At 41.5% G+C, this 23,319-nt stretch overlaps 1 protein-coding gene across 1 annotated transcript in view; it reads left to right on the top strand.

Annotated features, from left to right (window-relative positions):
- Positions 1-23,319, top strand: part of blmh (bleomycin hydrolase) — an 80,969-nt gene that overhangs the window by 13,882 nt on the left and 43,768 nt on the right. The window contains 4 exon segments of the mRNA XM_084065216.1: positions 980-1,089; positions 2,643-2,784; positions 6,129-6,217; positions 8,842-8,934. Of these exon segments, the coding sequence (XP_083921342.1) occupies positions 980-1,089; positions 2,643-2,784; positions 6,129-6,217; positions 8,842-8,934 (434 nt within the window).

The raw sequence follows: 23,319 nt of genomic DNA, 5'->3' as shown, positions 1-23,319 counted from the left end.
CGGGATTGCCCCGGTTTCAAGACGATTTACAAGCTCAGCTGTGACGTGTAGTGAGCTTGTAGATCGGCTATTAGATTTGACAGTGTACAATTCCTTGACATGAAAAGAACGACTGCCTCAGGTGAGTGTGACTGAAAAGAAAACATGTATTTATGTGCCACATTCATGTTAACAGTTCTCAACAGGCCTGAAAATTAACTCTTTGACTGCCAGAATATTTTCATAATGTACTCGCCCAGTGCCACCGATTTTTTAAATAACCTTTTCAACCGGTCACAGAATTGTTATATAGATTATAATCCATTGTCTGGCTGTGTTTATAAACAAACACGACAGATCGACCAGCCCTCAAAAAGTTAATTGTTTTCTCTGCCTCTCCACTCTCTCTCTCGACCCCCTCCGTTTGTTCCGTTCCTATTTAGCGTCCCCCACTGGCCATCTTAGCTTAGTTTAGCTTATGATCGGGTTTCAGATTGTTGGTAAACACAACAACGATAACTGTTCGTCGTCTAGAGAAAAGAAAATATAACCGGAGCTCTCCGTTCGTTTTTTATACCGTGTGAAGTAACTGGTTTTGCCCTGTTTTGGCCTAAAAATCACATTTTTCAAGATAAAACGGAGAACCAGAAAGGGAACCCGCTAATTTTGCATCCCGTTGAGTGGGGAGTGAGTGCAAAGGGAACCCATGACGGACTTCAATGAGAACAGCGCGATCGCCGATTAAATAATGAAAAGGCTATCAGCGCGTCTAACGCGCCGACTGCATGGATGGATTAAGTAGCAATTGACTCGAAAACGCACCGGCAGCAGTCAAAGAGTTGCCCGACCCTAAATGGGCCAAAACTGGACCCGGCCCGAACAATTACCATAATGTTAATCTAATTTTCGGCCCGGCTGGAAAACGTCGGGTCGGTTCAGGTTGGGTTTCGGGGCATAATTTGAGAGCTCTAATTGACGTGTGTATTATTTCCATTTCCAGGTAGATGTTGGATCTTCTCGTGCCTCAACGTCATGCGACTTCCCTTCATAAAGAAGTTCAACATAGAAGAGTTTGAGTTCAGTCAGTCCTATCTGTTCTTCTGGGACAAGGTAAGCATCACAGCCACCACAATGCACTTTGACTATTTACCTATATATCACTCACATTAGGGACGGAACCAAATGAACATTACATGTCGCGATTAAGGGCGGAAATCGCTAGGTACCTGACGATTCCATTTGATTCCGACTCAGAGGGCTACGATTCGATTATATTGCGATTTGCGATGCATTGCGATTCATTTACTTCCATTATCTTTTATTGATAATAGAAACTAATGGAAGAGATGTGTCACTGTCAGCTGGACGGTTATATTTGCCAACATCGACAATTGCAGAAAACCAACAAGAAAATAATCCTTTTTTTGTAAAATAATACTGACTTATAACATAAAGGCTTCTCAATATTATGATAACCAAAACATGGCTGCTGCTCTGTGCAATTAGCTATATGATGAAAAAAAGAATCTCCCAAAAAAAAATATATATATATATATATATATTTTTTTTATATTCGATTTGTGTGTGTGTGTGTGTGTGTGTGTGTGTAAAGCCATTGTTCAGAGCTGTACTACTATGAAGGACAATGTGGAACCAAAGCCTCTCTTTTGTCACCGTTTGTCCAGAGCTGACATCACCGCTGTCTCTGTCACATGATCTCTGTGACCTCCTGACCTCCTACACCTCTTTGTTCCATCTCATTGTTTCACTGTGTGTGTGTGTGGTGACACACACACACACACACACGCGCACACACACACACACACACACACACACACACACACACACACACACACACACACACACACACACACACACACACAGCCTAAAAGCTGTGTGCAGGAACGTTTTAATTTAAAGCGTTGATTCTCAAACATTTTTCATGTCAAGTACTCAGTGGTGTAAAGCAACTAAGTACATTTACTTAAATGTTACTAGTTACTTTTAGATTATTATTACAAAACATACATTAACCACTTCAACCCTATATACATTTCGGCCAATTGAAAATAGACGATCTACAAGCTCACAACGCGTCGTGATGCGAGCTTGTTGATCTGCTTTTTTCTAAATATTTTTTATACTTTTGAAAACTTGAAAGGAGACATTTCTGCATAATGAATACTTCTACTTTTCGTACTTTAAGTACATTTTGATGCCAATACTTTTTGTACTTTTACTCAAGTGCATTTTGAATTCCTGACTTACTTGTAACAAGAGTATTTCTACATGGCAGTATTGATACTTTTACTTAAGTAAAGCAATTGAGTACTTTTTCCACCACTGCAAGGACTCGCCTTAATTAAAGCTTAATTAAAGCTTAATTAAAGCGCGAGGCGTTGAGAGCTTGTAGATCTGCTATTTTCAGCTAACGTTCCCCTCAAAAAAATAATTCTAGGGTTCAAGTGGTTAATGTAAAAAAACCTAAATCCCATCACACAAAGATTCGGGCGGACCCCCTATAGTAGCTCTGAGGACCCCCTAGGGGTCCCGGACCCGCTGTTGAAGACCTCTGAAATAGACCCTTCCTGCTTTGAAATATAATGTCTTATTTGTGTCTCTCCTTGTCTCATCACTGTGCTGTCCTGCGCTGCCCCCTCCAGGTGGAGCGCTGCTACTACTACCTGCATGCCTGTGTGGAGTCGGCCCAGCGGAAGGAGCCGGTGGACGGCCGTCTGGTCCAGTTCCTCCTGTCCAACCCCACCAATGACGGAGGACAGTGGGACATGCTGGTCAACCTCATTGGTCAGTTAGTCTTCTCCTTTGGATTGGTCGAGGGAAAGTGTGGATATTAACCCTTTAAGACCGGGAACGCATTTAATTTTGAGATTTCTTTGGGCTATTCAAAAATAGCAGATCTACAAGCTCATAGCGCGGCACCGAGTGCCGCACTATGAGCTTGTAGATCTGCTGTTTTTTTTAAACATCTTGAAAATGGGTGCAAATCTTTGAATATATATATTGTTTTAAAACGGAACATTTGTAACTCAAATCTTTGCTTCTGGAGGTTCCTGGAACAACATATTTTGAGATTGGGGGTCCGCAGGCCAAATACATATCATTTTGGGGGGTCCTTGACATGGAAAAGTTGAAGCACCACTGATATTATAGCAACAAGTTTTTTTTAATAAAACTGTTAGGATTTAGAAGACATTTGTAGAATCCCCCAGAAGCAAAGATTTGAGTTACAAATGTTCACTTTAAAAAACATTATATTCAAAGATTTTCACAAATGTTCATGATTTTTAAAAATAATCCACAATGCCGCGCTATGAGCGAGAAGCTATGAGCTTCTCGTTCGACGAATACCGAAAATAGCCAATCTATGAGCTCACGACGCGCCATGTTGTGAGCTCATAGATTGGCTATTTTCGGTATTTTTGGAACATTTTTGAAAAAAGTTTGCTGAAATGTTTTCTGTACGACAAGCTGGACTGATATCACATTGAGTGGATGAAAGCAAGTTATGATTTTGTGCAAGATGTTGCATGGTTTTTTATCAGGATTCCAATTCAACAATAGCAAAAAAAATATCAGCAGATCTTCAAGCTCAAAACGTGCACTGAGACACGTTTGGGTCGCCATGGTTATAGCACCCCAAGCTATGGGATGAATGATCAAACTGTAAACTGTGCACGGGCACTGTTACACAGAGAACGCTGAAACAAACGTACACACACACTGCGTTTCATGAGAGGGAGGACGCTTTGGATAATATCTTCATGATAAGCCACAGGCATGCAGATTCACACGCAATGTTCTAATCCAGGTGCGACGGGTCCGGCTGGCCGTGTGTGTGTGTTCACTGTGGGTTTGCGACGGGGTGTGTGTGTGTGTGTGTGTGTGTGTGTTGGAACTGTTTATGAGTGGGGGTGTGTGTGTGTGTTCACTGTGGGTCCGCGACGCGGCGACGGGAAGCGTGTGTTTTGGGGCGGCAGTGGCTCAGGGGTAGAGTGGCTGGTAGAGAGAAACCGCGAGGTTTCCAGTTCGATCCCGGGCTCCCCCAGAGTTAGTGTGGAAATGTCCTTGAGCAAGACACTGAACCCCTAACTGCTCCTGATGAGCAGGTTGTTGTCTTGCATGGTTTCCTCCTCCATCGGTGTGTGAATGTGTGTGTGAATGTGTGTGTGAATGGGTGTGTGAATGTGTGTGTGAATATGTGTGTGAATGTGTGTGTGAATGTGTGTGTGAATGTGTGTGTGAATGTGTGTGTGAATGTGTGTGTGAATATGTGTGTGAATGTGTGTGTGAATGTGTGTGGGAATGTGTGTGTGAATGGGTGAATCTATGTAAAGCGCTTTGGATAAAAGCGCTATATAAAAGCACATTTACCAGGTACAAAGTCACTTTCCATCCCTGATATACTATGTGTGTGCACAGCACAACTGCACATACTTTGGGTGCTCATATCCCCGGAACGGGTACATTACGTTACATTATATTACAGTCATTTAGCAGACGCTTTTATCCAAAGCGACTTACAATAAGTGTATTCAACATAGGTAGGGAACACAACTACTAATCACCAGAAGTCTGAAGTGTATTCTCTTCTAAAACAAGCAACTAAGAGTATGCCTAGTACTAAGGTAAAAGTGCAATATATCAGCTACTTACTTTCATAAATAGATGAGACGAATAGGAACATCAAATGAGCAAGAGCTAAAACAAACAAGTATCGAATAAACAAGATTCAATAAAATAAAACAAGAGTTCGTAGAACTAGTTAACAACAAGTAGGCAAGGTGAAGAGGAAGGGTAGTGTTTCCTGAAGAGGTGGGTTTTCAGCCTGTGGTGAAAGATGGGCAGTGACTCTGCTGTCCTGACATCAGTGACTCTGCTGTCCTGACATCAGTGTCTCTGCTGTCCTGACATCAGTGACTCTGCTGTCCTGACATCAGTGACTCTGCTGTCCTGACATCAGTGTCTCTGCTGTCCTGACATCAGTGACTCTGCTGTCCTGACATCAGTGACTCTGCTGTCCTGACATCAGTGTCTCTGCTGTCCTGACATCAGTGTCTCTGCTGTCCTGACATCAGTGACTCTGCTGTCCTGACATCAGTGTCTCTACTGTCCTGACATCAGTGTCTCTGCTGTCCTGACATCAGTGACTCTGCTATCCTGACATCAGTGTCTCTGCTGTCCTGACATCAGTGTCTCTGCTGTCCTGACATCAGTGTCTCTGCTCTCCTGACATCAGTGTCTCTACTGTCCTGACATCAGTGTCTCTGCTGTCCTGACATCAGTGACTCTGCTCTCCTGACATCAGTGACTCTGCTGTCCTGACATCAGTGACTCTGCTGTCCTGACATCAGTGACTCTGCTGTCCTGACATCAGTGCCTCTGCAGTCCTGACATCAGTGACTCTGCTGTCCTGACATCAGTGCCTCTGCAGTCCTGACATCAGTGACTCTGCTGTCCTGACATCAGTGACTCTGCTGTCCTGACATCAGTGTCTCTGCAGTCCTGACATCAGTGACTCTGCTGTCCTGACATCAGTGCCTCTGCAGTCCTGACATCAGTGACTCTGCTGTCCTGACATCAGTGACTCTGCTGTCCTGACATCAGTGACTCTGCTCTCCTGACATCAGTGACTCTGCAGTCCTGACATAAGTGACTCTGCCGTCCTGACATCAGTGCCTCTGCAGTCCTGACATCAGTGTCTCTGCCGTCCTGACATCAGTGCCTCTGCAGTCCTGACATCAGTGACTCTGCTGTCCTGACATCAGTGACTCTGCCGTCCTGACATCAGTGACTCTGCCGTCCTGACATCAGTGACTCTGCCGTCCTGACATCAGTGACTCTGCTGTCCTGACATCAGTGACTCTGCTGTCCTGACATCAGTGACTCTGCTGTCCTGACATCAGTGACTCTGCTGTCCTGACATCAGTGGGGAGTTCATTCCACCACTGTGGGGCCAGAACAGAAAAAAAGCTGTGACCGTGTAGATCGGCCAGGGTATGGACTAGTAATATATATATATATATATATATATATATATATATATATATATATATATATATATATATATATATATATAAAACATTGTGTTACTGTCATTAACGTGAACCCTTTCCCCTCCAAATGAACAGAGAAGTACGGAGTCATCCCAAAGAAGTGCTTCCCAGAGTCTCACAGCTCAGAGGCCTCGCGTAGAATGAACGACATCCTCAATCACAAGGTGCTCATTTATACACACTGTCGTGGAATTCAATGTATAGGCATTTAGCAATTCATCATTCATGGACGATAGTCTAGGTGGTGACGGTTAAGCTTTAATCCATTAAGACAGGGAAAGCGTCTGTGTCATTGTTAGATTTCTATGGCTATTTAACAAAAAAAATAAAATAATAATAATTGTGCAAATCTCTGAATATAATATATATATACATTTTAAATACAATCTTTGCTTCTGCTTGGGGGTCCCTGGAACAAAATATTTTAAGATTCAATTCAATTTTATTAAAGTGTCAAATCACAACAAGTTGTCTCAAGACACTTTACATGTAGAGCAGAGACCCGACAGTCCCATCCTGAACAAGCAATTTTGCGACAGTGGCAACGAAAAACTCCCTCTTAACTGGAAGAAACGTCAGGCAGACCCTAGGCTCTAGGGTGGGGGCCTTCTGCCTCGACTGTGTCGGGGGAAAGAAGAGAGAGAGAGAGAGAGAGAGAGAGAGAGAGAGACAAAGAGAGATACAAGTAGTAACAATAACAATAGTAGCACATATAATAGTTTAAGATAGTATATGATAATATAATATAGTACAACAATAATGTGTATGCAGTATATAATGATGGGGGTCATATCATTTTGGTGGTCCTTGACATGAAAAAAAGTTTGTGAACCACTGATGATAGCAACATGTTAGGATTTAGAAGAGGGGCGGCCATAACTGAGTGGTTAGGGAGCCAGAGGCCCTGGTTGCCCCAGGTTCGATTCCAGGCCAGGCCCGCATATGTGTCGATGAAATTAAATTTGTCCCTGAGCAAGACTCTTAACCCCTAATTGCTCACAGGTTCTCATTGGAAACAAGACCGCAAGGACTTTCATGAACAACCTGTTAAAAGGAATTATCCTTATCCTTAAGACATGTGTAGAATCCTCAGAAACAAAGACTTGAGTAAAAACAAAATCGCTTTAAAAACACGTCTATTCAAAGATTTGCACAAATGTTTATGATTTTTCAAACAAAAAAATAGCAGATCTACAAGTTCGTACACTGAGCTTGTATATCTACTATTTTTGAATAGCCAAATAAATGTAAAAATGACACACAGATGCGTTCCCGGTCTTAATGGGTTAATGCTACATGATATGAGAAGTACAATAACACTCATGCCGATGCTACGGTAGATCTGACCGATACTCATACTATCTGCTACAAGGACGAGCTGAACCATATGTCCAGCGGTGTAAAGTAACTAAGTACATTTACTTTAAGTACTTAATTATTTTCTTTCCTGGCTAGTGCAATCGGTCAACAATCTGCTCCCTGTCTCTCCGGCTCTTTAACCCTGTGTCATTTTTAGATTTGAGCTAAAAAGCATTATTTTACACTTTGGGCTATTCAAAAATAGCAGATCTACAAGCTCATAGTGCGGCACCGAGTGCCACGCTATGAGCTTGTAGATCTGCTATTTTTGAAAAATCGTGAAAATGTGTGCAAATCTTTGAATATATATTTTTTTAAAGCGGACATTTTTAACTCAAATCTTTGCTTCTGGGGGTCCCTGGAACAAAATATTTTGATGGGGGTCGGCGGCCAAATACATATCATTTTGGGGGTCCTTGACATGAAAAAGATTGAGCACCACTGATATAGAAACATATGTTTTTCAGAATACTGTTGGGATTTAGGAGACATGTAGAATCGGCTTCAGGTCTCAATGGGTTAATAAACAGAAAAATGCATCCTCAGGTTGGGTCAGGTCACGAGGGAGAACTCATACAGGATAAACAAGTGAAATTGGAAGTGATGACACACAGATATGAGCGGACACAACATTGGAACTGGAACGCTGATGCATTGAAGCTGATAAATGGGGTTCTCTCTCCTGTTTGGAGGAAATTGGCAACCCACCTGGAAATGTGTTTTCTGTTCATTAAAGAGCTGGAGAGACATGGAGACCCCTGTTACTGAACAAACACCCTATAGCAATGATTGCTATCACAATATAGAGCTATTTAACACTGTTACTGAACAAACACTCTATAGCAATGATTGCTATCACAATATAGAGCTATTTAACACTGTTACTGAACAAACACTCTATAGCAATGATTGCTATCACAATATAGAGCTATTTAACACTGTTACTGAACAAACACTCTATAGCAATGATTGCTATCACAATATAGAGCTATTTAACACTGTTACTGAACAAACACTCTATAGTAATGATTACTATCACAATATAGAGCTATTTAACACTGTTACTGAACAAACACTCTATAGTAATGATTACTATCACAATATAGAGCTATTTAACACTTTAACACCTGTAAGGGTCCATTTGGTTCCATTTGTACGCTCTCAGAGTTAAGGGTGTCCTTGCAAATAAAACATTTGAGAACCACCAGCACTAGTTGGACACCTAATGTGCCATAGTGTCTTTAGTAAATCAGTGTTGTACATATTGTGAAGAAAACCTGGAGACTTGACATTCAGTAATTGGGTCTTATGATCAAAATAAGAACATCATAATGGTGTGTAAAAAAATAAAATCTAAAATTTGACACAGAAAAAAACAAGTCTTTGCTGTACGGACATGTTGATGACCACTGGTCCCTGTGTGTTTCAGCTGAGAGAGTACTGTCTACGACTGAGGAACATGGTGGCCAGCAACTCTACCAAAGCCGAACTGGCTGACGCTGTGGACGACATGATAGAGGAGGTAAGGACAAAAAGTGGCCGTTTTGCAGTTCAAAGCTTGTTGGATGCGTGACTTTGAGGACATTAAGCACATTGTGACATTTTCGGGTTTGTGGTCTTTTGGGGCCTAAAAGTATGGTTATTGTTTGGGCCCAGTTAGGGCCCGGCCTTTATTTTTAAGCCCGTTGAGAACTCTACTGTCTACAGGCTTTAACGTGTCTCGTCTTCACAGACATAATCCGAACCGTTCGTCTCTGTCGCCACCGCGCGTTTAACGGTCTCTGTCGTTCACATGTGTTTCCACATGTGAACGCAGCACGTCATGAGGTGCTGCGTTTATAGTCCTAATACAATCCTAGTAGTAAATGGTGCATTTATATAGCGCTTTTATCCAAAGTGCTTTACATAGATTGTGCATTACATTCACCCATTCATACACACATTTTCACACACACACACACACACACACACACACACACACACACACACACACACACACACACACACACACACACACACACACACACACACACACACACACACACATCCATACACACATTCACACACACACACACACACACACACACACACACACACACACACACACACACACACACACACACACACACACACACACACACACACACACACACACACACACACACACACACACACACACACACACATCCATACACACACACACACACACACACACACACACACACACACACACATCCATACACACATTCACACACACATTCACACACACATTCACACACACATTCACACACCGATGGAGGAGGAAACCATGCAAGTCACCAACCTGCTCATCAGGAGCAGTTAGGGGTTCAGCGTCTTGCTCAAGGACACTTCTACACTAACTCTGGGGGAGCCCGGGATCGAACTGGCAACCTCACGGTTGCCCTCTATGTGATGCACTGTTATTTAAAAAAATCTTGTAGTGTGTCTGTGTGTTCATGTTTATGGTAATCTGATGAGAGAATCTTACAAGAGTGTAGACTTTGATGTGACCAGATATCCAAAATCATTTAATATTGTATAACTCCTGTACTGTTAAAGCCCAGCTTTACTGTACATGCCAGTGTTTTACTGGTGAAGTCTGACAAACTTCAGTCTTGTAGGACACTATGTCTTATAAAGACAATTCACCCAAAGCACATCATTTTATAACGGTATATACATGTTTTCACTCCGGTCAAACATGCATACGAAGGGATTCCATTCTAACCCATTCATGTCATTTTAGATTTTTATAGCTATAACAGTTATTTTATACTTTGGGCTGTTTAGGCAAAAATAGCAGATCTACAAGCTCATAGTGCGGCACTCGGTGCCGCGCTATGAGCTTGTATGAGCTTATACGAGCTTGTATTTTCTTTTTTAAAGCAAAGATTTGTACCTCAACTCAACTGTAGACTACAAGTCTGGTTCCCAAACTTTTTCATGTTAAGGACCCAAATTATGTTGGGGGGGGGGGGGGTCCTCACTCCTCACTCCTCAGATGATTATCTTAATGTGCAACATTGTCTGACTCAACAACATTAAACAATGTATACAGGGTATCTGCCCAAGTAACAATTTAAGGACTTTCAAGACCTATTTGATACCAAATTGGCCAAATTGTGAAATATTACATAAGAAAAGGCAAATATTGTGAAAATAGCCAATCCAAGCCAATAGCCAAGCCATGCTCACGACGCCTTGCAGTGCTATTTTTGAAAAATCTTGTTTTTTTTGCAAATCTATGAAAATATATATATATTTTTTTAAAGGAAACATTTTTGACTCAAATCTTTGCTTCTGGGGGGTCCCTGGAACAAATTATTTTCAGATGGGGGTCCACGGCAAAATACATATCATTGTGGGGGTCCTTGACATGAAAAAGTATGAGGACCACTGATGTAGCAACATAATTATGTTTTTAGATGCGTTCCTGAATTGAATGGGTTACTAGTTTAGTTTTTCATTTCTCCACAATGGCCACAAGAGGGCGGCGTGTGACAACTTTGAGCACATCAACTTACCTCAGTTTCCAGGTCATCATTGTGTGTATAATACACCAGTGATTCTACAAGTGGGCTTCGGGGACCCCCAGGGGTCCTTGAGGGGGGGGGGGGGTTCCAGTGGGAAATCAGTCTAATCACTTTAACCCTATGTATATAGGCTAGTTGAAAATAGCAGATCTACAAGCTTGTAGGTCTGCCATTTAAAAAGAAAATCGTAACAAACGACAAATCCTGTGTACTCTAGGTGTCTCTGGTACAGCATCTTTTCAGATGGGGGTCCGCAGCAAAATACAAGTAATTAATGTGGGGGTCCTTGATATGTTGAATTCCTATTAAATTGCATTTGAAGACGGCGTGCGGCAGGGACGTGCACAGATAGACTCTAGGTGGTGCTAGAGCACCTGCCCTTTGCCCTCTTGACCAGAAGTGCCCTTTTCAAAAAAGGGGCACTTCAACACTGCGAGGCGTTGTGAGCTTGTAGATTTGCTATTTTTGGCAAAGAGGTATAGGTGTAGAGGGAAAAAAGAGCAGACCAAGTAAAAAAATAAATAAAAAAATACTTGAGCACCTGCCCCTCAAAATGTCTGTGCACGCCACTGGCGTGCGGGATCTTTTTCTATTACGTCCAGTGTTGTAGTGCTGACTTGACAGGTCCGTGATTGTAATAATGTCAGGAATACGTGCACGCCGTACACGATCACGTATGAGCACAGTGACCAGGACATTTTTAGTTTGATGTTAGATTCATTTTAGTTGTATAAAGCAGGGGTCTTCAACATTTTCAGGCCAAGGACCCCCTAGCTGAGAGAGAGAGATGAAGCAGGGACCCCCTACTCTATATTGTATAAAATTGTGCTTCAGATAAAATTTTGTCGCTCTTTTTCCCCTCTACTCTTTGCCAAAAATAGCCGATCTACAAGCTCACAACGCCTCGCAGCGCGAGGCGTTGTGAGCTTGTAGATCTGCTATTTTTGGCTAACGTTCTCCTCAGAAAGGGGATGCTAGGGTTCAAGTGGTTAATGTAAAAAAACAAATCATATCACACAAAGATTTGGCGGACCCCCTGTATTAACTCTGAGGACCCCCTAGGGCTCCTGGACCCCCTGTTGAAGACCCCTGGGATACAGTAACGGTATAAGTACAAGTAGATTGTTAGACATTTACCATGTTTTGTTTAGTTTTTATTTTCGTAGGCTTTGTAATGTTTTTTTTCAAGGAATATGCCTTTTGGAAGCTATATGATAATAGAATGCACGTCAACAGATGGAAAAACAAAATGACGATAGTTTTACATGCAATTAACCAATTAAGACCTGAGGCAATTCTTAAAAAAAATCTAACAGTTTTTTGAAAAAAAAAAAAAAATGTTTTCAAGATTTTTGAATAGCCAAAGAACCTAAAGTGACACAGATGCGTTCCAGGTATTAATTGTGTGTGTGTGTGTGTGTATGTGTGTGTGTGCGAGCGAGAGAGAGCGAGCCTGACACGCGATAGTATGGCTTCTGTAACTTAAAATCACCCCACTCGGCCCCCTCAGCGTTAACATCCGTTCTTCAGTCAAGAGTCTCGGTGTCATCTTTGATAACAACCTCAAATTTGACAAACACATTAGTTCTGTGGTCAAGGCTAGCTTTTTTCAGCTTAGGCTTTTAGCCAGGGCAAAGGCCTATCTACCCCGTATCGACCTTGAAAGAGTCATCCACGCTTTTATCTCAACTAGATTAGATTATTGTAATTCTCTCTATGCAGGCATTGACCAGTCAGCCATCAGACGCCTTCAGCTTGTCCAGAACGCCGCCGCTCGCCTCCTCACCAGCACTAATAGGCGGGACCATATCACCCCAGTCCTCGCCTCCCTTCACTGGCTCCCTGTCCGCTTTAGAATGGATTTTAAGATTTTAGTGTTTGCTTTTAAAGCCCAACATGACCTGTCCCCTCCGTATTTAGCTACATTGATTTCTCCGCACGTCCCAACAAGAGCCCTTAGATCGGCCAATCTCTCTCTCCTGATTGTGCCCGACACACATTTCAGGACCAGAGGAGATCGTGCGTTTGCCGCGGCCGGTCCCAACCTCTGGAATGCCCTGCCGTTCCATGTTCGTTCTGCCCGCTCTCTGACGACTTTTAAATCCCTATTAAAGACTCATTTTTACTCTATCGCTTTCAATTCAATTTAATTTGTAGCCTATGACCTAGATGATGTTCCTATGTATTGTTTATTGTATTTAACATGTTGCTCTTTTATATATTGTAGTAATGTAATGTCTATGTTATTCTGCTCTGTAATGTGAAGCACTTTGGTTCGACCTTGGAAGATGTAAATGTGCTATACAAATAAAGTTTGATTTGATTTGATTTAAAATTTCACTCAAAAACTATTCTGAAAGTCAGTCACGATTTCATTGTATATTGTTATAGGCTTATACCTACCTGTCCATGTTCAGTTATTATTCCATGAAGACCAAAGATTTGCGCACATTTTTCACGATTTCTCCCAAAAATACTGCAGATCTACAAGCTCATAACGTGGCACCGAGTGCCGCGCTATGAGCTTGTAGATCTGCTTTTTTTTAAATAGCCAAATAAATCTCAAAATGACACCGACGCGTTCCCAGTACCAACAACAACTACGGCGGTAGTATATGTATTCAAATCACACAGGCATTCACAGTCGCACCGCTTCATTTGATGTAGCGAGCACACACATTACATTACATCAGGGGTCTTCAGCCTTTTCAGGCCAGGGACCCCCAAACATTTTTAACTCAAATCTTTGCTTCTGGGGGGGTCCCTGGCACAAAACATTATATCAATTTAGGGGTCCTTGGCATGAAAAAGGTTGAAAACCACTGATTTAGTCGACTATACTATTTATTTTGGCTTGCATTTAGTCGTAGTCTTTAGTCTTCATAGCTTAGTTTTAGGTACAGTAGTTGACAAAAAAGAAATCATCATAATTGTAGTCTACGAAATGAACACTGCCGTACACAACAGTTCATGTGCAGTCAGTGGCGTGCACAGACATTTTGAGGGGCAGGTGCTCAAGGTAAATTATACTTTTTTTTGTTGACTTGGTCTGCTCTTTTTTCCCTCTACACCTATACCTCTTTGCCAAAAATAGCCGATCTACAAGCCCACAACGCCTCGCGCTGCGAGGCGTTGTGAGCTTGTAGATCGGCTATTTTTGGCTAAAGTTCTCCTCAGAAAAGGGATGCTAGGTTTTGAGTGGTTATGGTAAAAAGAAAAATCATATCACACAAAGAATTGGCGGACCCCCTGTATTAACTCTGAGGACCCCCTAGGGGTCCTGGGACCCCTGCTGTAAACTTTTTTTTCAAAAGGGCACTTCTGGTCAAGAGGGCAATCTGTGCACGTCCCTGTGTGCAGTTGTCCCCTGGAAAGAGTGGCCTGGGTGAGACGCTGTTTAGATTAGGTTCATCAGACAAACAAACACTGTGTTCTCTCATGATAGATTTCACAAGACAAGACAAGACACATAAAAAGATCCACTAGTGACACAGGTTGGGAAACGTCTCACTACGCTTGTGTGTGTGTTCAACGGAGCGCGTCAGAGAGCAAGAGAAAACATTACAGTCTGTGTGCGGTCACACCTCACTTAACGGATGACGGTATGTTTCGTAAACAGCGTTATTATCATGAATGACATGTGTGACATCGAATGGCAAAAGACTAGTTTTGCATTCAGAACAGCGTAATCATATTAATAACAATGCATCAACCCAGTACATTGTGGTGTGACCATATTTTTTCTTTATTGAATTATTACAATAATGTTTTGTAGTCATGAAAGGTAAAACGTGTCTTTTATATAAATCTGATCATGGATCTGATTTAATTTCTCTGCACATTATTTCCCCACAAACATCAGACCAAGTGTGAGACAGCAGCGTGCAAACAGTGTTTACTGTGTCTGTCATGCACACGCGCACACACACACACACACACACACACACACACACACACACACACACACACACACACACACACACACACACACACACACACACACACACACACACACACACACACACACACACACACACACACACACAGTCTCTGTCATTGCATGCATGTAAATGGCAAACATAAATGTATTGTACAGTACAGAAAGTACAACATTTGCCTCAGAGATGTAGAGGACTTTTATTACATTACAGTACTTGTAGTGCATGTACTCCATACAGCAGTGGTGTCGTGTCGCGTCGCAACGCGTCGTAAGCTTGTAGATCTGCTATTTTCGAATATTTTAGTACTTTTACTTTTGGTACTTGATGCCCATACTTTTGTACTTTAACTCACGTGACATTTTGAACACAGGCCTTTTACTTGTAACAGAGAGAAGATATCTTGATTACTTTTTCCACCCCTGCCATACAGTACGTGTGTATAGACACAGAGAGAGAGAGAGAGAGAGAGAGAGAGAGAGAGAGAGAGAGAATCAGTGTCCCTTTGAGAAGCTCCATCATCAAAGGGTTCTGGTTGACGTGGCCGTCTGTTGTTCAGATAGTATTTGAACATTAGAACATATACATTCAAAAACATTCATTTCTATTTCCCTTTTTTTAGGATGTGTGAACACAAATTGCGCAGGACAAATATGGCAAATAACTTCAATATGCACAGCCTATTACTGAAACCTATACGAATAAGAAGTCACCGCTATAAGCTTGTAGATCTGCTATTGATATTTGAAGTGGTAATTAAAGCTAGCAATATATTCAGAAGCATCATCCATACAATCTTAACGGTCTTGGATATTTCATATAAAGGCAAAGGTTTTGTATGAAAAGGCCTCAGTCTTTTTTTTCTTACAGGGTGATTAGTTTTCACTGTTGGTACACTTAAAATATCAAAGAACAAATATGAACCCGTTTGTTTGGAAAAGCGCTATATAAATAAATTCATATCGTATCGAGATATTTGTCATCTATATTGAGATATTACATTTTGTCCATATCTTCAGCCCTAACTGTCGGTTCTTTTGCCGCGGTAAATGTATTACTTTTTATTTTTAGAGGTATTAAAAAGGTCTTGAAAGGCATTACATTTGTACTTAAAAAGTGTGCAGATACCCTGAACAGTATTACTAAAACATGTGTGTGTGTGTGTGTGTGTGTGTGTGTGTGTGTGTGTGTGTGTGTGTGTGTCTCCTTTCATAATGTTTCACAAATCATATATATATATATATACATACAAACATTTTCAGTGGTGAGATTTTTTTGTTTGTTGCTTTAATCCTGGCAAATACTGTATGTCGTCAAGACTGGTACATGATGGGTGTGGGTCTGAGCTGTAGTTCTGTTTCACTGCTTGGCCGGCTGCTTGTTAACCCATTAAGACCTGAGACCTAATGAGACCTCTACAAAATGTCTTCTAAATCTGTTGCAGTAACACAAAACAGTTCCAGGGACCCACAGAAGCAAAGATTTGAGTTAAAAATGATCGCGTTAAAGATATGTATATATTCAAAGATTTTTACACATTTTCATGATTTTTCAAAAAATAGCAGATCTACAAGCTCATAGCGCGGCACTCGGTGCCGCGCTATGAGCTTGTAGATCTGCTATTTTTGAATAGCCCAAATAATACTGAAAATGACACAGATGCGTTCCCGGTCTTAATGGGTTAAAACAATGCCTTATCTGACAGCATCTCAACACACACACACGCGCACGCACACGCACACACACACACACACACACACACACACACACACACACACACACACACACACACACACACACACACACACACACACACACACACACATACACACACACACACTCACACACTCACACACTCACACACTCACACACTCACACACTCACACACACACACACACACACACACACACACACACACACACACACACAGAGACCCCAGCGCAGGTTGTGCAACAGTTCCAGTTCCAGTGGAGGGGAGGGGTGGAGGGTAGGGTAGGGAGGGTGGAGGGACGCTTGTCAGGGTGTTTGTTTGTGCACCTGGAAGTGGTTTGTTTAGTGTGTTGGAGCACTGCTCTGTCAGCCTATGGAGACAGATGGAGGACAGGACCGTCGTTCAGTCTGTCAGTCAGTTACAGTAGTTAGTTAGTTAGTTAGTTAGTTACAGTAGTTAGTTAGTTTGTTAGTTAGTTACAGTAGTTAGTTAGTTAGGCATGGAACCATTTATTGTAAATCCATTTAAAATCCATTCAAACTGGTGACAATTTAAATCCATTTAATACAAAAAAAAATGTATCGCGATGCAAACAGCAGAGGACACAATCTAGACCAGGGGTCTTCAACAGGGGGTCCGGGACCCCTAGGGGGTCCTCAGAGCTACTATAGGGGGTCCACCAAATCTTTGTGTGATAGGATTTAGTTTAGATCAAGCACTTGAACCCTCGAATTCCTTTTCTGAGGGGAACATTAGCCGAAAATAGCAGATCTACAAGCTCTCAACGCCTCGCAGCGCGAGGCGTTGAGAGCTTGTAGATCTGCTATTTTCGGCAAAGAGGTGTAGGAGTGGAGGGGAAAAAAGAGAAGTTTAATCTGAAACACCATTTTATACAATATAGAGTAGGGGGTCCCTGCTTCATCTCTCTCTCAGCTAGGGGGTCCTTGGCCTGAAAACGTTGAAGGCCCTTGATCTAGACAAGACACAAAACAAAAAGAAGAAAATACAGGATCTTTGTGAGAGAATCGATAAAAAAAGAGTTTTCAGTCATTTATATTGAAGAGAGGATAAGAGAAAAAAAACGTTATTGTAGAAAAATAAAGAAAAGAGAAGAAAATACTGGATTTGTGTAAGAGAAATTATTTAAAAAAATGCAAAATTCTGTCGTTTATCTAGAAAATAATTTTGTGTTGAAAACATAGTGAAAAATCGTACGGTGAACATTACATTACATTACAGTCATTTAGCAGACGCTTTTATCCAAAGTGACTTACAGTAAGTGCGTTCAACATAACAAAACTACTAATCACCAGGAGCCACTTGCACCACCTCAAACTCAGCCTAGTTATAGCTTAAATGGCTTTTTAAAAAGCCATTTATTTGGGGAAGTATCTCTGTCATTTTAGATTTCTTTGGCTATTCAAAAATAGCAGATCTACAAGCTTAGCATGGACATAAAAAGCTTATTATTATTAAAGTCAGCTTATTCCTCTCGGATTTGTGAAGGTGTAGTTCCAGACTCTATAGCATTCAGAGATTATGGAATAGTTGTTCTGGCTACGTGAGACTATGTATTACCTGTTTAATGTAATGTGATTCATATGTATTACCTGTTTAATGTAATGTGATTCATGTGATAAGAAAGATTATTTCAAGTACCTGGTTGGCTTAGTGGGTGGTATCATCTGGGTGCTATTATCTTATTGGGTGATAGTATCTGTAATGCTGTAATGAACTCGTCATGTTAATGGTTATTACACTCAGTGGTGGAAATGGCCTGGATTTGCTTTGGGAACCCTACTTTGGGACTCATGCACGCGCTCATGCGCTCATGCATGCGTGCGCGGTTTTCGGCGGGTTTTGGGTGAAAATTTAGCGCTTTTGGGTGGATTTTGATTTCTGTTTTTGTCAACTTTATTTCGGTTTTAGGGCTAGGGTTTGGGTTAGGTTAGGGTTATGTTATTTAATTCTTATTTTTGCCTGATTTTACCGATTTATTATCAAAACATTTAAATTCAATTAAAATATATATATATATCTTTTTTTGCAAAATCAATAGAGTGGGACAGCTTTCTATGTAGGTGGACCATGGCCCACCCATGGCTGCACCCATGATACACAAGATGAAAACAGAGCTATATATATTGTCCCATTTGACCATATTGTACAATAAATACCTAATACTCTAAAACCAGTTCACCCATGATGCAAGCTGCTATTTTTGTGCAGTATTTGAATATTATTTTTATACTTTTTAATTTTTAAGACAAATGTTCATTTTCAGATGCGGGTCCATGGCTAATCAACACGCGTTGCATCACTTGAGCTTGTAGATCGGCTATTGCGGCTCTGGGCGGATTGGGTTCATTTTTTTTTCAGTTTTTGGTTACTTTATTTCGGTTTTAGGGTTAGGATTATGTTATTTAATTATTATTTATGCCTGATTTTACCGATTTATTATCAAAAAAATTAAACACAATTAAAACTTTTTTTTTTTGCAAAAAGTGTGGGGTATGAAATCTTCTCTGTAATAGGAGTATGATAATAATACTTTGGATCTGATGGATAAGGTTCTGTGCAGACTGCAGTCCATTTAGAAACACTTGGTTGGACCCTACCTGCTGGTAGTCTCACTGTTGCCTGGTCCATTGCTCCTAACATTATCAGAATGGCAGCTGCTAAATCCTCTGATCTCTGATGACCATAACATTCTCCTCTTCAATACCTTCAGTTTTGGTGAAACTACCCCCCAACTTGGAAGCACCAGGAGGTTGTTTGTTTATAATTATTCACAACGTGGTCGTTAGTTTGAGTCGTGGCGGGGGTCAATCACTTTTCTTCTTTTTATCAGACAGCGCTGGGCGCTGGGCACACGCTATGGACCCATAGTCTGGGAGTGCGCTCAGCAGCCAATGAGCTGCTGAGCGCACTCCCAGACTATGGGTTCATAGCCAGCGTTGCCAAGTCTGCTTGTTTCCCGCAACTTCCCTGGAACAAAATTTGGCTTGTTTTTGGCTTGTTATTGGCTTGTTTTTGTAGGTCGGCTGGCTCATTTTTCTCACTATACTTGGCAACACTGACTGACACGGTACTCACACAGAGAAGAGACGGCAAATAAGTCGTGATAAACCTCATAAGCGATTATTAAAAAAAAAAAAAAAAGTTGGACACTGAGGAAGAGCGTTCCCACATGTGTTCACAGCGTTCCCCCGCAACGTTTGCTATGGGAACGCCGTTCCCATGCGTGCAACGCCATTTCCACCACTGATTACACTTTACGTTGTCGTTAGGCCGTTGAAGTGACCGTCGGTCCGTTTACAAGCTCACAACGCGCCGCGATGCCACGCGGTGTGAGCTTGTAGATCTGCTATTTTCAAATAGCTTGGGTATACAATAGGGCTAAAGTGGTTAATGTACAGTATGTTTAACAATATAGTAAAAGTACGGTATTTTCCTCTGAGATGTAGTGGAGTAGAAGTAAAAATATTGAAAAAGAATAGAGTAAAAAGTAACTCAAAATTGTACTCAAGTACATGTACTTAGTTACTTTCCAGCACTGCACACGTGTGCTCGTGGCGCACTGCCATCATCTCCTTTTGTTCACGTGTGTGCGTGTGCATGCGCACGTGTGTGTGTGTGTGTGTGTGTGTGTGTGTGTGTGCGTGCGTGCGTACAGTATGTATGTGTCCATGTGTGTACTTGTGTCCTGCATGGATCAAAGCTATGGGTGTCAGTCCCAGTTAAGAGTGTGTGTGTGTGACGCTGGCCACCTTGCCCCTGTGTGTGTGTGTGTGTGTGTGTGTGTGTGTGTGTGTGTGTGTGTGTGTGTGCTGATGGAGAGTGGGGACCGCTGGTCCGTGTCACGGTCGGCCCTGCAGCTCCGTTGGTGACAGGCGGACCGGGTCAACATCTCTGCTTTCACTTAACCCATTGAGACCTGAAGCCGATTCTACATGTCTCCTAAATCTCAACAGTTTTCTGAAAAAACCTATGTTTCTATATCAGTGGTGCTGAATCTTTTTCATGTCAAGGACCCCCAAAATTATATGTATTTGGCCGTGGACCCCCATCAAAATATTTTGTTCCAGGGACCCCCCAGAAACAAAGATTTGAGTTAAAAATGTTCGCTTTAGAAATGTATATATTCAAAGATTTGCACACATTTTCACAATTTTTCAAAATAGCAGATCTACAAGCTCATAGCGCGGCACTCGGTGCCGCGCTATGAGCTTGTAGATCTGCTATTTTTGAATAGCCCAAAGTGTAAAATAATGCTTTTTAGCTCAAATCTAAAAATGACACAGTTCCAGGTCTTAATGGGTTAACTGTACTCTGAGGAATCATCTGGAAAGCAAAGCCTTTGAGCCATAAAGTGATTTTTCTTTTGTTACAATCAAGTGCTAAATCGCTCTGTATTTCAATAGTAATCATGGCTATAGAGTGTTTTGCTCGGTAACGGGAGTCATCCCTGTCTCTCTCTCTCTCTCTCTCTCTCTCTATCTTTAGTGCATTGGTTCTCAAAGTGGGGTCCGGGGACCCCCGGGGGTCCTTGGGGGGGGGGGGGGGGGTTCCAGGGGGTCCGCAGCAAAATGTGTTAATATAGCATCACAATAATTCTAACCACTTTAACCTTTTATACTTTGGGCTATTCAAAAATAGCAGATGTACAAGACCAGTAATGTACAAGACTGTGTGTGTGTGTGTGTGTGTGTGTGTGTGTGTGTGTGTGTGTGTGTGTGTGTGTGTGTGTGTGTGTGTGTGTGTGTGTGTGTGTGTGTGTGTGTGTGTGTGTGTGTGTGTGTGTGTGTGTGTGGATTCATTTCGTTCCCATGGCTTGGTGGAGTGAACATAGGCAATATAGAGCTTGAACTTTTCAACCAAAAACCAAGACAAATACAATTGTATTTTAGCCATAAATATCACTTATACTGCCTTTTACTTCAAATGGTCTTTGCCACAGAGCAGGCTTGGACCTGCAGTGAGTTGTCAGTATATATATATAGTCTAGTATTCTATGAAGGTTTAATAACCTTTATATGGTGCCAACAGAGACGGAGAGACCTGAGAGCTTATTGAGGTTCAAAGACTGACGTTCTCTTTAATGCTGGGTCTGCTGTACATCCCTGCTCTCACACACACGCACACACACACACACACACACACACACACACACACACACACACACACACACACACACACACACACACACACACACACACACACACACACACACACACACACACACACACACACACACACACACACACACACACACACACAGACACACACAGACGACACCTCTATATAATGAATGGATGCTTTTTTTTACATGGATTTGCTCGTCGTGGAGTCGAGCTTTAAACAGTAAAGCGCAGTCAATGGGGAGAATGCCGGCACCCAACCTAAGTTGTTATGAAAAAATGCTGGCACCCCATGTGTTAATGGGTTAATAATTATGTCTTATTGGCTCCTAATGACTGCCAGGCCCATCTTCACGCGGACAACACAGTCATATACTGTGTCGCAGACTCAGTTGAGCTTGCTGATGCAAGTAATGCAAGTAAACCTGAATGAATGCTGTTCAGTAGGGCTAGAATCACTGATCTCCACAATGTATGCATAACCTCTTCAAGTGTCTCTGAATGGAGATACGTCTCATCTGGCTTCATGAGAAACTCTCATTTAACCCATTAAGACCGGGAACGCATCTGTGTCATTTTAGATTTTAGCTATTATTTTATACTTTGGCTATTCCAAAATAGCAGATCTACAAGCTCATAGTGTGAGTGCTGCGCTATGAGCTTGTAGATCTGCAATTTATTGGCAAATTGTATTTTTTTTTCTTTCAATATATATGTTTTTTAAAGCGAACATTTTTAACTCAAATCTTTGCTTCTGGGGGATTCTACAAAATGTCTTCAGTTTTTAAAAAAAGAATATGTTGCTATAATATCAGTGGTTCTCAAACTCTTTCATGTCAAGGACCCCCAAAATGTATATGTATTTGGCCGCGCGCGGACCCCCATCTGAAAAAAAAATGTTGTTCCAGGGACCCCCAGAAGCACAGATTTGAGTCAAAAATGTGTGCTGAAAAGAAAATATATATATTCAAAGATTTGAACAAATATTCACGATTTTTCAAAAATAGCAGATCTACAAGCTGATGTGCCGCACTATGAGCTTGTAGATCTGCTATTTTTTTAATTGCCAAAGTATAAAATAATGGTTAAAGTAGTTAACCACAGATGCGTTCCCGGTCTTAATGGGTTACATTTCATGCATGATCTTGTCTTCACACTGAGACAACCTTTGAATTTTCTTTTATAGGAATAACTCATGTGTTCCTGTATCCTACAATACATAGATCAATACAAAGAGTATTGAAACCTAACTCTTAGATTATGGGGACGTTATTTATACGATTTACATGAACCAATCAAGACATATTTTGTGACTAATTTGTACTGTAGATCGTCTATTTTTGAAATAAAAAAGGTTCTGCATAATAAGTACTTTTACTTTTGGCACTGTAAGTACATACCAAACCTTTTGTACTTTTACTCATGTATACATTTTAATAGCTTGTACTTCTACTGTTATCTACAAATGTGAGTACTACTGGTGACCGGAGTGAGGGAACAACAACACAGAAAAGCCACTGCCAACGGAACACAGACAGACAGACAGACAGACAGACAGACAGA

This window comes from Gymnoscopelus microlampas (genome assembly GCF_963454915.1).
Source record: "Gymnoscopelus microlampas genome assembly, chromosome: 8".
Classification (NCBI taxonomy): Eukaryota; Metazoa; Chordata; class Actinopteri; order Myctophiformes; family Myctophidae; genus Gymnoscopelus; species Gymnoscopelus microlampas.
This window is presented reverse-complemented; position numbering and strand designations above follow the sequence as displayed.